The 16,154-nt window shown below is 36.9% G+C and overlaps 1 protein-coding gene across 1 annotated transcript in view; it reads left to right on the top strand.

Moving 5' to 3' along the window:
• Positions 1-2,658: 2,658 nt before the first annotated feature.
• LOC141488469 (antigen WC1.1-like) overlaps positions 2,659-16,154 on the top strand; it is a 37,118-nt gene continuing 23,622 nt past the window's right edge. The window contains exons 1-2 of the mRNA XM_074188554.1: positions 2,659-2,783; positions 5,929-6,243. Coding sequence (XP_074044655.1) covers positions 2,711-2,783; positions 5,929-6,243 — 388 coding nt within the window. The 5' untranslated portion in view covers positions 2,659-2,710. The remainder of the gene's footprint in view (positions 2,784-5,928; positions 6,244-16,154) is intronic.

The raw sequence follows: 16,154 nt of genomic DNA, 5'->3' as shown, positions 1-16,154 counted from the left end.
AGACCATATGGTCTTCAAGGTCTCAATTTATTCAAATGCTACCTTAAAGTTTACAAAGCATTTCTTTCACCCCAACCTCTTGAATGTATAAGACAAGGGTGATTATTTCCATTTTATAAATAACTAAACTGAGCTCAGAAAGTTTTCCTGTAGTCATGCCCATGTTAAGACTAGTATTATTGTTCCCATTTTATATGTAATAAAACTCCATGTAAAGAGAGAGTTCTGGGTGTTACAAGTTCACTGTAGCCTCATTTCCAGCAAGAGCTGTCCTTGTGTGGCTCAAAAGGAGGTAGTACAGACAACTCTTGCTTCTTTTGCCTCCACCAATCTGAGAAAGATGTTAATATCCGCCTTAGAACAGAAGCAGGAAATGGGGTCAGAGATTGCTGATCTGTTCATCTTAGAAAGAGGGTGTACTAAGCTAGAATGGTATCTACTTCTTTAAATATTATTGTTCTAGGGGATTTGACAAGAGATTTCATCTAACTTCTGTGCACTATATCATTACTGTTCAGAGGTGAAGGAGGAGGATCCCAAATTTATTACCAAGGCTTGATCCCTTTGCCACCAAATACCAATTCCACAAAGAATATACTTCTAGAACACAGCAAAGAAACACATTTACCCATGACAGTAATCAGAGAATGTGCACGTAAGAGAATATAAAGTACATTGAGTGAAAAAGCCTTTCCATTGGAAGAGATATTGACTTAGCTCAACTAAAAGGGTTTTGGATCTCAACCAAGAGGGAATGAAACAGATAGAGGACAAGAAGATGGTGGAATTGCTTGCTCCTTTCATGTCTTTCCAGAGTCATTTACTTTAGTAATCTGATGTATGATTTACATCTTCCATCTTTCCTATTGAAGCTAAAAATTAAAAACTCTCAAAGTGACTTGAAGTTTGAAGATTTCCAAAGGGAATGAAGATGACTCCTATATGACACTCCTATACCTCTCATGTAGGTCAGGGTCTTCATCTCCAGCCATAAGGAAAGAGTCCAATACCAGTGGACTTTGGAACCAAGGTTACATATAAATAATTAAACTTAGATTCAGAAATATTGCCCTTATGAAATACACTGATCTCTAGATTTCCACTCCTCTCTCCAGTATATAATGCTTAGAATAAATACGCCAACAATCATTTATTAATCACTTTACATGTACCAGACTTTTGCTAATCAAAGGGATTAGATATGCAAAAAATAAAAGAATTCTATTTCTACTAAAGAAAGAGAAATATGTATAGGAGTAGTGACAAGGGAGAAGTGTTTTGGTGAAAGAAGTCACAGGAAAGGTGAGTAGTTTCACAATTAGTACCAAAGAGGAATCTAGACAAGTCGATATAAAAAAAATTTGAAATAAGGAAAAGTTTCATGGAATTGGTGCCTGAAGTGGGTATGGAAGGAAGAGCCAAAATTCAAGAAGCACAAATATGGGGGGGAGGAAGTTCCAGGCCTAGAGAATGTTCTACTCTAGTGCCTATAAGAAATTGAGAAGACAGAATAGGATGTGCAATAACTAATCTCCATTTTAGAGATACATATACACAGAGATTTACCAGGAATTCATTTCATTAGATAATTGTCTAATCTCAATGTTTACACAGCAAACCCTTATGTATGCTTATTTCTGCCTTCCAATTACTCAAGGACCTAAGGTGGCTATCTCCACATAATGCTGCCTGTAATCTCATAGAAAGTGATCTTAGTTATAGTCTTGAAGTCTAACTTCTTGAAAACAAAATCAATACAATGTGTGAGGATTTATGTAAGATACCAAATAACTTAGGGCTCTAAAACATCCAGTTTATGGGCCAGTGATGCCCAGTTTAGGAGCAAAAACAATGTAGGTTATTGTACACATTTTGTACATTAAATATTTACATATTTAATGCATGTTTGTGAAATTGAATCATAGTTTCACTGAGATTGCTGCATAGAGTCCTCGAATCTGAGATTCTGGTTGTCTAGGGTCCTTTTTCTCTGAATCCTTCAAAAGTCTACAGTCTTCACTCCTAGTCTTAACTAAGATTATAAATTTTCTTCAGTTCCCAAATTTTATCCTTTTCTTGGTCCTAATTATATTTTGAAATTAACTTTTTTTCTTTTTTAAATGTTACCTTGGGGGCCACATTTCAGGAGAAGTGATACACTATACACACACACACACACACACACACACACACACACACACACACACACACACACATATATATATATACATATATACTCAAATAATTCCAATTATATAGAAGATGTCCCTGGTTCTGACTGATGTAGTACAGTGAGTGACTAATCACAACACCACTGATTGTGAATGGATTCATATTTTGTTGATCATGAAAGTGAGATGGACTTCACAAAGGAGTTAAGTGTCACATATATTTAACCATTTCACTCACTTCTGAGATACAAATCTCATTCATGTCCTCAGAGAGAATTTCCATCACATCTTTCATTTAAGGAGATATGTAAGGGTAAAGAATTTGATTGGTTTTTGAATTTCAAACTGTGACAGATGAAGTCTCTGATATTGTCTGAAATGGTAAAGGGAGTTTTTATTGGCTTCCAGCACAGGTGGCGTGGTCAGGTTCTGAATCTATATATTCCACTTCTATTGCTGTATTTCTCTTATTCAGTGTTCTGGGATCTCTCAAGAGGTGTTTGTGCCTTAAAGACGACAGAGGAACTGGGGATGTCAGTATGGCCTTAGAGAAATTTTCCACTGCCCAGAGACTTGTTCTCCTTTTCTTTGGTGTCCTGGTGACCAGCTTTGGTGAGATTCCAGTTTCCTTTTTCTACAGGGTTGGACTATTGAACTTGGGGAGGATATTATCAGTCAGAAAGTCATAATACAATATTTACCAGCTGTTTTAGAAAATACAATTATATTGTAATGTCAAAATGTCTTTTCTTCTCTTTTGGTGGACCTTTTCAATTCAGTTTGGAGGGGAATTCTTCATTGAGAGAATGTATTTGGTCTCAGAATTAGATTGTAAGGTCCCCTATTATCCTAGGAATAGTTTTAACTTTCACAGGATTTCCAATAAGGAAATAATAGAAGACCCATCACAGTGCAGCACTTAGGCATCATTGACCTGCTGCTGAGATATCATCTCAGTGCCATGCCACCCTTCTAAAGAACTATGAAATATCAAATTATTGCTATTTGTTAAATTCAGGATATGAGTAGATGGAAGAAAGGATGGATGGAAGGTTTAATACATGAAGCAAGTAGAGAGATACCCTGATATAGTCACTCAAGTCAATAGATAGCTTTTATTGAGACTTTGCTGACCTGGCCTGTACTCACTAATTGGGAGATCATGGTTAGTTTGTGAAATGGCCTGAACTTTTTGCATAGCCTTTGTGACTGGGTGAAGAGAAATACAGATATCAGTTACTACAATATCTCAATAACTCTGTACTCACTGCCTACTTCTGAGCCCCAATTTAGGGCTTGTGCTTTTAAGACTTATACTACTAAGTTTAAGTACAAGGAATTATACTTACCTGAAGTGTTTAGCAAATATTTTGCTCCAGAGGCAGGTTCTTTCTGGAATTAGTCATCCCATTTAAGAGATAGGTCAATCCCATCCTTATTTTATAAAAGATGAATCTGAGAATAAATAATGTCACCTGATGTGGAGCTGGGATCTGACCTGAGACTGAGAGGAGAGCCTAAGTTTCTCTAATTAACCCCTAATTTAAAATTCCCGAAGTGACTGATCATAAACTTCCTATGAGCATTCAGAATTTCACATACTCCAATATTCCCAGCAAGCCCTGTTCATAGCAGTGCTGAGTTACGATAAATTCACTGATTTCATCTATGCTAAACTTCTCAAAGGAAGAAATAGAGCTACTATACACCTCTAATCTGTGTGTAAAATAAAATTTTAGCTGTAGTGGAAACAAGACTGGTTGTTGTCTGCAGAATCAGGTTCTGCCTTATTTTATCTCTTTCAACATCATTCTCTCCTGTCAAAAAAAAAAAAAGGAGCTTCAGGTAATTTCCTCTAAGTTTTCCTTCTCTGAAATGTAAATATTTCATGTTTCTCTCCCATTCTCTCTTTTGGTTCCCCATGGTTCCATCCCTTTCTCATTGACAGGAAGGAGTACACATGGTAATTTAGCTTTGGGATGTACAAAGAAGACATTAGATGTTTTCAGGAGATAAGTCAAGGTTGGATTTAAACTAAGAATCTTTTTGCTTAAAACATTTGTTAAGTACGTGCTGTGGTACTAGGGAAATCCTGGAGTTAAAGATTCCTCTAGTGGTAGAAGGGGATTTCTTAAACTGCCAATCTAATTAACTTTTCTTATTTCTACTATTTTACAACCTCTTTGTAAATCATCATCTTCCCTTTGATAATCTCTTCTCTCTAGAATTTCATGACATTGCTATTTTCTGATTCTTTTCCTACCTGTCTGATATTTCCTTCTCTATCTCCTCAGGTCAATCCCACTAGTCATTGATAGCTCCCAAGTATCTGTCTTGCATCTCTTCATCCTCTGTACTATTTCACTTGATGATATCATTAACTGCCTATTTTGGAGCAGGTAGGTTTAATTGAGAGGGAAAATTATTGTCTATTTCTTCCTGTAAATCATTTAACTTTTCATTTAAGAATTTAGATTGGGTGCAAATTTGTGTTGTTTGATATGACTTCATTCTCTATGGCACCTTTTAACAAGAAGAAAATTTCTTGCTTATTTTATTTAATTAGATTTATTTTTGCTTTGTCTGGAACCATGTTTGATAAACCTGCTTTTTTTTTTTTAATTACCTCAGCAGAAGCAAAAGATTCTGCTACAGCCTTTAACTTTTATGAGTCTCTCTGCTTCAAGTGCTTCAAGTAAATAACACATTGCAGAATTCTGGTTTTTGGTCCACTCTGCTATGTGCTTCTGTTTAATAGGCGCTTGCTCCTTCTTAGTCTATTTCTTCACAGTCAACTTTATGTTAAAGTTGATTTCTGTTCCCTTGGTGGAGGGAACATTGTCTGAAACATCACTGCTTTCCTGGTCCATATTTTGTAAGTAATCACAATTACTGTTTTCTGCCCTGGAACTCTTACTAGGGTCCCTGATTCTCTGTATCTGGTATCTATAATGTGCAAGTGCTTCTTCTTGCCCATGGATCATAACCTGGAACAGAGTATGAGCAATTCAACAGAGTCCAGCAATTTGTGTCAGTAAAGAGTTCCTTGTAATCTCCTTCTAATCAGTTGTCAGATCTTCTTATCATCAATGGTTTGAAAGTCCTGGAAGATAAAACTATAAATTCATTTGCCCCAGGACCTGCTGTTGGCTAGTACTGGTTGTGTTCTTCCAATTGTTGCTTTGTACCAGAGCTAAGGCCTTCTTGCTGCCTTTCCAGGTGTGACATGACCTGGACATTTCCCTCCTGTCCCTGAAACAGAACTTTCCTGCCAAACTTTTATGTTGTTTTGGGCTAGAGTATTATTTCACCTTGCTTTTCTTAGTTCTATGCTCCAGAATTTACTCTGAGTCATTATTTCAAAATTGTTCAGAGGGTAATTTTGGAGAGGTTGTGAGAGTCCTTACCTTTACTGCACCATGGTGACTCTGCCTCTCAAAGCTGTTTAGTTAATCTTGTCTAATAGTTTATTTATACAAAGTTAATAATCATTTTTTAGTCAACTACTGTTTACCAGGCTCTGAATTGAGCATTAGTGATTCAAAGAAAGGCAAGAAAGCCCCTTCCTTCAGGGGGCTCAAAGTATAATAGGAGGAATGGGAAACAGTTTTGTGCAAATAAAATAAATACAAGAAGGAAATTACCCATCCTAGAGTAATGGCACAGGTACCACAGTCCTCCCTCACTATTCCTGGGGCACTCAGAGGTTCTTCACATTCAAACTTAGAATGTAACAGGGTATTCTGCTTCTTTACAGACCAAGAAAAACTCCGACTCAAGGGAGGAGAGACCCCATGCTCTGGACGAGTAGAGGTCTGGTACAACGGCTCTTGGGGGACAGTATGTGATGACTCATGGGACCTAATAGATGCTAAAGTAATTTGTCAGCAGCTGGACTGTGGCTCTGCAGTGGATGCCCTAGGAGGGGCTGAATTTGGCCCAGGAAATGGGAACATCTGGCTGGATGAAGTACAGTGCACAGGGAGAGAGTCCTCTCTGTCAGATTGTTTTGCAAGACGCTGGGGGCAGAGTGACTGTACCCATGAGGAGGATGCTGGTGTGATGTGCTCAGGTGAGTGGTAATGACCTAAGATATGGTTGGGGGTTCTGAGAAAAGATATTAAACTGGATCACATGGGGGTAGAATTTACATATAAAAGGAGTTTTTCTCAGGTCTGTCCTCTGGTACCAGGGGATGTTGTAATCTGACCCTGGAATCATAGAATTTAGAAGAGAAAGAAAAATTACTGGTCATTATTCCATTGTCTTTACTTTACAGAGGAGTAAATAGAAGTCTGGTGGGGTTATTACAACTATACCACAAATGTTTAAATACATGAACAAGGAAAATTTGCTGGGAAATTTTTGAATGTAAGTTCTATGACTCCCCAGATTGCAATATTTCTTTTGTCCCACATAGTTCTGGCTTGGTTTATACTGGGGAAAGAATATGTAGGGATTTGATAACCTCTTGAAGTATATGAATATAGTATTTGGAGCAGATAACTTTTCAGTTATCTGGAGTTCTCCATAGCTAGAATCTGGAGACTTTTCTGTCTGTCTTTCACTACTGTCCTTAATTGGAAAAAAAAAGACTCATCTTCACTTCTTAGATTTTCTCTATCAGGATTTTGCCTTATACACTTTTTATATTTACTTGGAAGAGTCTTTGGGGGGATACTCTGTGTACTAATTCCTATTATATTATTATATTTTGATTCTACCTCTTCAGTTTTATAGTTTTATACTAAAACTAAAAGATAGAGGGAGATAAAGTTTCCATTCTAAGCCTAGCAAATGAAAGTATACTAATAGTGAGCAGAGTAAAGGTAACTATAGAAGTTGGGAGAGATCATTTGGAATTTGTGCTTCTTTCACTGATATTAATCACTTCCTTTAGTGCTTTCTGTCTTCATGTTGCTATCTGTCCTCTGGGTCAAGGAACTTAATACGAATGAACTGCTCAATTCCATTCTCATTGTATAGCCCAGAGAGATTTACCTTGACAGCGCCTGCTCTGATTATTAAAAAAAAAAATAGAAAATTTTCTGATTTTTTTCTACAGATGGTTTTCTGGCAACCAACATCTACTCTGTCTAAACCATAGTCCATTGAAAAATCTTCAAAACTTATATTCATCATCATATCCATAAAAAAAAAACCTCTGTAGCAAATGTAACAAAGGCTACAGTCAAGTGTCAAAGTATGGGAGACTTTTTCAGACCCAGAAATTGAAAAGAATTGTTTGTATAAATATGAATAAAAAATTATGAAAAAGATTTGTTGCCTCCTTCCCAAATTGGTAGATATGTAACCTGTTGCTCTCTGTCTCTCTTGTTTAGCGTGTATGTATATATATTTGTGTGTGTTTATGTGTGTGACAGAATATTATAGGCCGTGAATTCTTAATTCAGAAATATACAGAACATCATTTGTACTGGCAGTTGTATCTCAAACAAACAATTTCTTTTCTGTTCTTCCCTAATTTTCTTTTTTTGTTTTTCTTTTATTTTATTTTTTCCCCAGTTACATGTAAAAACAAATGTGAACATTCATTTTTAAAATTCTGAGTTCCCAATTCTCTCCCTTCTTCCCACCCTACTCTCCCTCATTTAGATGGTTATTTGAAATAGGTTAAAAATGTGTTGTCATATAAAGCATTACCATAATAGTCATTTTGTGAAAGTAAATAACCCCTTCAAAAAAAGAGCAACCACAAAAATATAGTTAAAAAAAGTGTGCTTCAATCTGTATTGAAGCCATCAAATCTCCTTTTGGGGATGGATATTATTCTTTCTCATAATTCCTTCAATTGTTGTGTCACAGCATTGTTGAAAAAAGGTAAGTCATTCACAACTGATCATCCTACAAAATTGTTGTTATATTGTATGTAGTACATTTCCCATTGCATCAGTTCATGTCTTTCCAAGTTTTACTGAGAGCATCCTGTTAATCATTTCTTATAGCAGAATAACATTCCAAATGGGGATAAACTAGGAGTATTTTCAATAAGATCAGGGGTGAAACAAGGATGTCCATTATCACCATTGCTGTTCAATATAGTTTTAGAAATATTAAGTTTAACAATTAGAGAAGTAAAAGAAATCGACAGAATTAAATTGACAGTGAGGAAACAAAGCTTTCACTTTTTGCAGATAATAGGATGGTATATTTAGAGAACCTGAGAAAATTATCTGAAAAACTACTTGAAATAATTAACAAATTCAGCAAAGTAGCATGATATAAAATAAACTCACATAAATCATCAGCTTTTCTATAAAGGAACAACATAATCCAAGTGCAAGCAATAGAAAAAGAAATCTTGTTTAAAGTAATTGCAGACAGGATTAAATGCTTGAGAATCTACTTCCAAAGGCAAACCCAGAAGCTGTATGAACATAATTATAAAACACTTTCCATACATATAAAGTCAGATCTAAAAAAATGGGAAAATGTCAATTGCTCATGGTTAGGTCAAGATAATACAATAAAAATGATTAGTCTGCCCAAATTAAATCATTTATTCAGTACCCTACCAATCAAACTACCAAATAGTTATTTTACCAAGTTAGAAAAGATAGTATAAAAATTCATCTTGAACAGCAAAGGTAAAAAATATTAAAGGAACTGATGAAAAAAATGTAAAGGAAGGGGGCCTAGCTCTACCAGATCTAAAACTATACTGTAAAGAAACAGTCATCAAAACTGCCTGGTACTAGTTAAGAAATAGAGTAATGGATCAGTGGATTAGGATAGGTTCAAAAGAAACAGTAGTAAATGACAGCAGGAAACTTGCTTGACAAATTTCAAAATACTAACTTCTGGGATGAAAATTCATTATTTGATAAAAATTATTAGGAAAGTTAGAAAATAGTATGGCAAAATCTAGCATAGATCCACAAATCATACCCTCTGCCAAAATAAGGTCAAGATTAGACACAAAGTGGGACATCATAGACCAATTAACAGATTAAGAAATCTCATCTGTCAGATCTATGGAAAGGGGAGAAATTAATGATTAATCAAAAATAGAGTACATTATAAATTGTAAACCGAAGGATTCTGACTATATTAGATTAGAAAGTTGTTGTACTAATAAAACCAATGCTGCCAAAAAATAGAAGGAAAATTAAAAACCTGGGAAATAATTTTCAAAGCTTGGAGTTCTGATAAAGGTCTCATTTCTAAAATATATAGAGAATTGCATGAAATTGATAAGGTTTCAAGGTATGCTCTAATTGATAAATGGTCAAAGGATATGAACAGGCAGTTTTCAAATGAAGACATTAAAGCTACATACAATCTCATGAAAAAATGCTCCAAATCATTATTGATTAGAGAAATGTAAATTAAAACACCTATGAGATCAGATTAACTAAGATGATCAAAAGAGAAAATGATCAATATATTGGAGAGGCTGGGGAGATTGGGGCATAAATGCACTATTGGTGGAGTTGTGAACTGATTCAACCATTCTAAGGAGCAATATGGAACTATCCCCAAAGAGCAGTAAAACTTATCATACCTTTTGGTCCAGCAATAGCAATACTAGGCAATACTATAGAAGAAATCATTAAAAATTGGAAAAGTCCCATGTCTTCCAAAATATTCATAGCAGGTTTTTTTTGTAGTGGCAAAGAATTGGAAATTGAGGAGATGGTCACCAATTGGGAAAGAGCTGAACAAGTCATGATATATGAATGTTATGGAATGCTATTGTTCTATGCTACTATAGAATAGCATGGAATGAATTACAGGAATTGAAGCAGAGTGAAGGGAGCAAAACCCAGAGAACATTGTACACATTAACCACAACACCATTAGTTGATCAACCTTGATGGATGTAGTCTTCTCAATAGTTCAGAGCTTGGAGAACCCCAGGAGACTGGCTATGGACAATGTTATTCCCATTCAGAGGAAGAAAAAAAATGCAACAAAACTCTATGGAATCTGAATGAACACTACATTCCCTTTTTAAATTTTTCTCTTATGAATTTCTTTCCTATATCATGGTTTTCTTTTTGTCCCCTTAATCCTAATTCCTGATACCAAAAATGACTAATCTGTAAACATGTTAAACACAATTGTATATGTACAATATTCACTTGATAGTTCACTGTTGAGAGTAAGAGAATAGGAAAAGAGGGTGAAGAACATTCTGTAACTCAAAAAATATGCATATGCATGTGGATGAATGTTGAAAAACTTTTCTAACATGTAATTAGAAAAATAAAATAAAATAACAACAGAATAGCTTTCTATCATAACATTTCATCATCATCACATAACCACTATTTATCGTCATTTTCCAATTGATGAGCATATCCTCAATTTCTTAGTTCCTTGCCATCAGAAAATAACTGCTAAAATATCCTTAAACATAAAGGTACTTTTCCTTACTGTTTTTCATTTCTTCTGGAATACAGACCTGATAGTAGTATTGCTAGGTAAAAGGGTAGCCATGGTTTTATAATCCTTTAGGCATAATTCAAAATTAGTCTACAGAGTTGTTGAATCATTTTACAATTCCTCCAACAATACATCAATGTTTCATTTTCCCTTCATACCTTCCAACATTTGTCATCTTTTCTTACTGTCCTATTTACTAATCCAATAGGTATAAGGCAATACCTCAGAATTGTTCTGGTGTGTATTTCTCCAATCAATAATGAGTTAGGACATTTTTTAAATATAGTCATAGATAGCATTGTTTATCAATTGGGGAATGGCTCTTTTTTTTATAAATTTGACTCAGTTTTCTATGTTTGAGAAATGAGGTCTTTATCAGATAAATATTTCAATATTTTCCCCTAAAATTACTATTGCTAACTGTATCTCTTTCTATCCTATTCCCCCATCCCCATTTATTCTATTCTCTCTTCACTTTCACTCTATTTCTTCTCAATAATGTTTTGCATTTCACTAACTCCTCCAATAATCTTCCCTCCCTTCTATCACCTCCCCACTTTCTCCCATACCCTTCTTTCCTACTTTTCCTCTAGGGTAAGATGAATTTCTATACCCAGTTGAGTGTGCATGTTATTCCCTTTCTGAGTAAGATTCATTTACTACCCCTCAACTACTCCTCTCCCCCATTCCACTGTAAAAGATTTTTCTTACTTCTTTTACGTGAAATAACCTATTGCAGTCTACCCCCCTTTCCCTTTCTTTCAGTACATTTGTCTCTCACTCCTTAACTGCATCTTTATAATATTTTATCCCTTCATATTCAACTCCTGCCTGTGTTCTCTTAATAGATAGGTTCTTCCAACTGCTGTAAAAATGAGAAAGTTCATATAAATTACTAGTTTCAGTTTCCCATACAGGAATATAAACATTTCAACATTATTAAGTCCCTCATGATTTGCCTTTCCTGTTTACCTTTTTACTTGAGGCTCATATTTAAAGATTAAATCTTCTATTCAGCTCTGATCTTTACATCAGGAAAGTTTGAAAGTCCCCTATTTCACTGAATGCTCATCTTTTCCCCTGAGTATTTCAATAGTGCTGGGTAGTTGATTCTTCAATGTAATCCAAGCTCTTTTGCCTTGCAAAAAGCCCTACAATCCCTTAATACAGAAACTGCTGGATCTTGTGTTATCCAGTCTGTGACTCTAAGAAAGCTGAATTGTTTCTTTCTGGATGCCTTCAATATTTTCTCCATGATCTAGAAGCTCTAAAATGTGAATATAATATTCCTGGCAGTTTACATTTGGGAATATTTGAGGGGATGATTGGTGGATTCTTTCATGTTCTATTTTTAAAAAATAGAATATTCTAGCTCTAGAACATCCCGGCAGGTTTCCTTGATAATTTCTTAAAAATGATAGCTGGGGGAGGGGGGTGGGGCGAAGCCAAGGTGGCCACAAGAGCAAATCCTGTCTTAGGTGCTCTTTCATAAATCTTCGAAACTAAGGACTTTAACTAAATTTTCAAGAGACAGAACAAACAGAGGCACCCAATGAGGCAGTTCTCCTACTCAAGGTATCCTGGAAAAGAGCAGAAAGGTTCTGCTCCTTGGGGTTGGAGTGGCGGTCAGCCAGAGGGAAAGAAATTCAGCCTCTGGAGGCAGCCCCAGGGCACTGGGAGTCGAGGCTCACAGCAGCCAGAGAGTTTCCTGAGCTATGCCCCAGGGAGCACCAGGCACAAAGTGGGGGAACAGCAGGGGACCTCTGCCAGAGTGAACATGTGAAGCCCAGCCCTCAGGGCACGCAGCAAGCAGCTTAGCCACTGCATTCCAGATCCAGGAACAGAAGCAAGCAGAGCCAGTAATCAGGAGCCCCCAAGGCATGAGCCCATTGAACCTAGGGAGGGGAGTGAAGAGAGAGAGACTGCAGAGCACTGCCCCTAGAACAGGACTCTGGGCCTCTGAATACATTCAGATACTGATCACAGTCTAGCCCCCCCCCAATAGAACAGCAGGGCCCCCTCCACCTCAACCCCATAGCAGAGGGGGGCGCATATGGTTATTCACAGACCAGGAGGGAGGACAGAACCTCATACACTGAGACCCTTGTGGGAGTGTCCCAAAAGCTCAGGAAGCACCCCAAAACAGGCTTAGGCTGGGAAAATGAGCAAGGAGAGAAAAAAGAGGAACACCATTGAGAAATACATTATCTATGATCCCAAGAAGGATCGATATACTTAGTCTGAAGATGAGGAAACACAACCTCCTGCATCTAAAGACTCCAAGAAAAACAGAAATTGGGCTCAGGCTATGACAGAGCTCAAAAAAGACTTTGAAAATCAAATGAGGGAGTTAGAAGAAAAACTGGGAAAAGAAATGAGAGAGATGCAGGAAAAACATGAAAATGAATTCAGCAGCCTAGTCAAGGAAATCCAAAATAATGCTGAAGAAAATAGCATGCTAAAAACCAGCTTAGGTCAAATGGATAGAACAGATCAAAAAGTTATTGAGGAGAAGAATGCTTTAAAAAACAAAATTGGCCAGATGGAAAAAGAGATAAGAAAACTCTCTGAGGAAAACAAATCCTTCAGACAAAGATTAGAACTCAGGGAGATTGATGAATTTACCAGAAATGAGGAATCATTTCTTCAAAACCAAAATGAAAAATTAGAAGAAAATGTGAAATATCTCATTGAAAAAACAACTGATATGGAAAACAGACTTAGGAAAGATAATTTAAAAATTATTGGAATACCTGAAAGTCATGATCAGGAAAAGAGTCTTGACATCATTTTCACAGAATTACTACAGGAAAATTGCCCTGATATTCTAGAAGCAGAGGGCAAAATAGAAATGGAGAGAATCCATCAATCCCCCTGAGAAAGAGATCCCAAAAAACCAACCCCTAGGAATATTATAGCCAAGTTCCAGAACTCCTGAGTCAAAGAGAAAATTTTACAAGCAGCCAGAAGGACACAGTTCAAATATTGTGGAGCTGCAGTCAGCATCACACAGGACTTAGCAGCAACTACATTGGAAGCTTGTAGGGCTTGGAATATAACATACCGAAAGGCAAAAGAGCTTAGAATGCAGCCAAGAATGAACTACCCAGCAAGGCTGAATGTCTTCTTCCAGGGAAAAAGATGGACTTTCAATGAACCAGGGGAATTTCAAATGTTCCTGTTGGAATGGCTAGAGCTGAATAGAAGGTTTGATTTTCAAATACAGGACTCAGGTGAAGCATAGAGATTGGAGGAGAAGGTGAAAATATGAGGGACTTAATGATGATGAACTGCATGTATTCCTGCATAGAAAAATGACACTGATAATACTCATATCAACCTTCTCAGTTAACAGAGCAGGTAGAAGGAGCTTTTATAGTTGAAGCACAGGAGAAAGCTGAATTTGAAGATAAAATATGGTGTAAAAATGTAGTCAATAAAACAAAAAGGGAAATGTAATGGGAGAAAGTAAAAGGAGGGGAGGAATAGGCCAAGATATTTCATATAATAAGATTTTTCTTTATTACAATGAGCTATTGCAATGATATGGAAGGGAGGAAGGCAAGGGGGAATGAGGGAATCTTTGCTCTCATCAGAGGTGGCTAGGAGAGGAAACAGCATATATACTCAGTGGGGTATAGGCATCTGGAGTAAGAAGAGGGGGGGCAGGGGTAAGGGGGGATGTGAGTCATGGAAGAGAGGATGGACCATGGGGGGAGAGTGGTCAGATATAACACATTCTCTTTTTAACTTCTTGCAAGGGGCTGGGATTGGATGGCCTATCTGGGACCATAGGGCCAGGTGGATGCTGGCCCTAAGGGGTGGTAGGGAGGCTCAGGGCCTCTTGGCCCCAGGACCAGGGATCTGTCTGCTGCACCACTAAGCTACCCTACAGCAGAGTCAGAGTGAAAGGAAAGAGAAAATATAGTACATGGTAGTGGAGAAATAGGAAAGGAGGGAGTTGCGATCAGCAACGGCAATGGTGGAAAAATATGGAAGTAACTTTTGCAATGGACTTATCATAAAGAATGTGATCCACCTGCAACAGAGTTGTTGGTGTTAAAACAAAGACTGAAGCACATTTTTTATTATTATTATTTTTGGGGGTGTGCAGGGCAAATGGGGCTGGGTGGCCTGCCTGGGGTCGCATAGCAAGGTGATCTTTGGGTGTCCATGGCCAGTTTTGTACCTGGGTGCTCCTGGCTCAAGGGCCAATGCTCTGTCCACCACCCAGCCACCCCTACTATTATTACTATTTTATTTGATTTGGGGTCTTTTTTTTTCTTTTTTTTTGGTTTATGCAGGGCAGTGGGGTTGGGGTGGCTTGCATATCACACAGCTGGGTGATTGTTGGGTGTATGGGGCCCAATATGGGCTCAGGTACTCCTGGCTCCAGGGCTGGTGCTCCATCCATTGTGCCACCTGGCCATACCTACAATTATTACTATTATTTTTTTTATTTTAATTTTTTTCTCCCCTTTATCGCTCAAGTGAGTCTATATTTTTGGGGGAGGGGTATTTTTTTTACTCTTAAACAAGAATATTTTATTAATGTATAAAAACATTATTTGTACAAAATGAGAATAAATATTAAATATTTAAAAAACGATAGCTAGGTTCTTTTTAGATTGCGGCTTTCAGGTAGTCCAATAATTTTAAAATTATCTCTCTTAGATCTATTTTCTAGGTCAATTGTTCCAATGAGATATTTTATATTTTCTTTTAGTTCTTTTGGTTTTGTTTTATTGTTTCTGATCTCACAAAATCATCAGTTTCCCTTTGCCCTATACTCTATATTAAGGATTCATTTTCTTCAATGAGCTTTTGAGTCTAATTTTCCATGTGGTCAATTCTATTTTTTTCAAGAATTCTTTTCCTTGTTGACTTTTTGGGACTTTTTACCCCATTTACCTTATTCTGCTTTTAAAAATGCTATTTTCCTCAACATTTTTTTTTGTTTCCTTCAGCAAGCTACCGACTCAGTTTTCATGATTTTACCACTTCACTCTGATTTCTTTTCCCAATTTTTCCTCTATGTCTCTTACTTAATTATCAAAATGCATTTTGAGCTCTTCCATAGTCTGAGACCAATTCATATTTTCCTTGGAGGCTTTGGATGTAGATTCTTTGATTTTGTTATCTTCCAAGAATACATTTTAATGTTTCTCATCATAATAGTAACTGTCTATGACCAGATATTTTTTCCTTCTGTTGTTTAGTCTATTTCTTTAGCCTATGGCTTGATTTTGACTTTTTTGGTTAGGATGAGGGTCTGCTTCCAGAGTGGAGGGCACACTGTCCCAAACACAGGGGATTTTTTTGTAGCTGTTTTCAGAGATACTGCTAAGGACCTGCAAGTTATCTATCATTCCAAGGTCTTAAGATGTAATGAGAATATTTTTTACTACTCTCCAGTCCTGTGGTCTGGTTTGTCGTTGCCCACAAGCACTCCTTTTTGCCTTGGAATTGTGAGGAGGGCACCTGGATCCCCTTTGACAGCAAGTTCTGTTGTGCCACACTCTTCTCTTGCAAGTTCTGCTGTGCCACACTCTTCTTCTGCCTCAGACTGTACCC

This window comes from Macrotis lagotis, chromosome 5 (assembly GCF_037893015.1).
Source record: "Macrotis lagotis isolate mMagLag1 chromosome 5, bilby.v1.9.chrom.fasta, whole genome shotgun sequence".
Taxonomy (NCBI): domain Eukaryota; kingdom Metazoa; phylum Chordata; class Mammalia; order Peramelemorphia; family Peramelidae; genus Macrotis; species Macrotis lagotis.
Note: the sequence above shows the minus strand (reverse complement) of the source record. Positions and strands in the feature narration are given on the sequence as shown.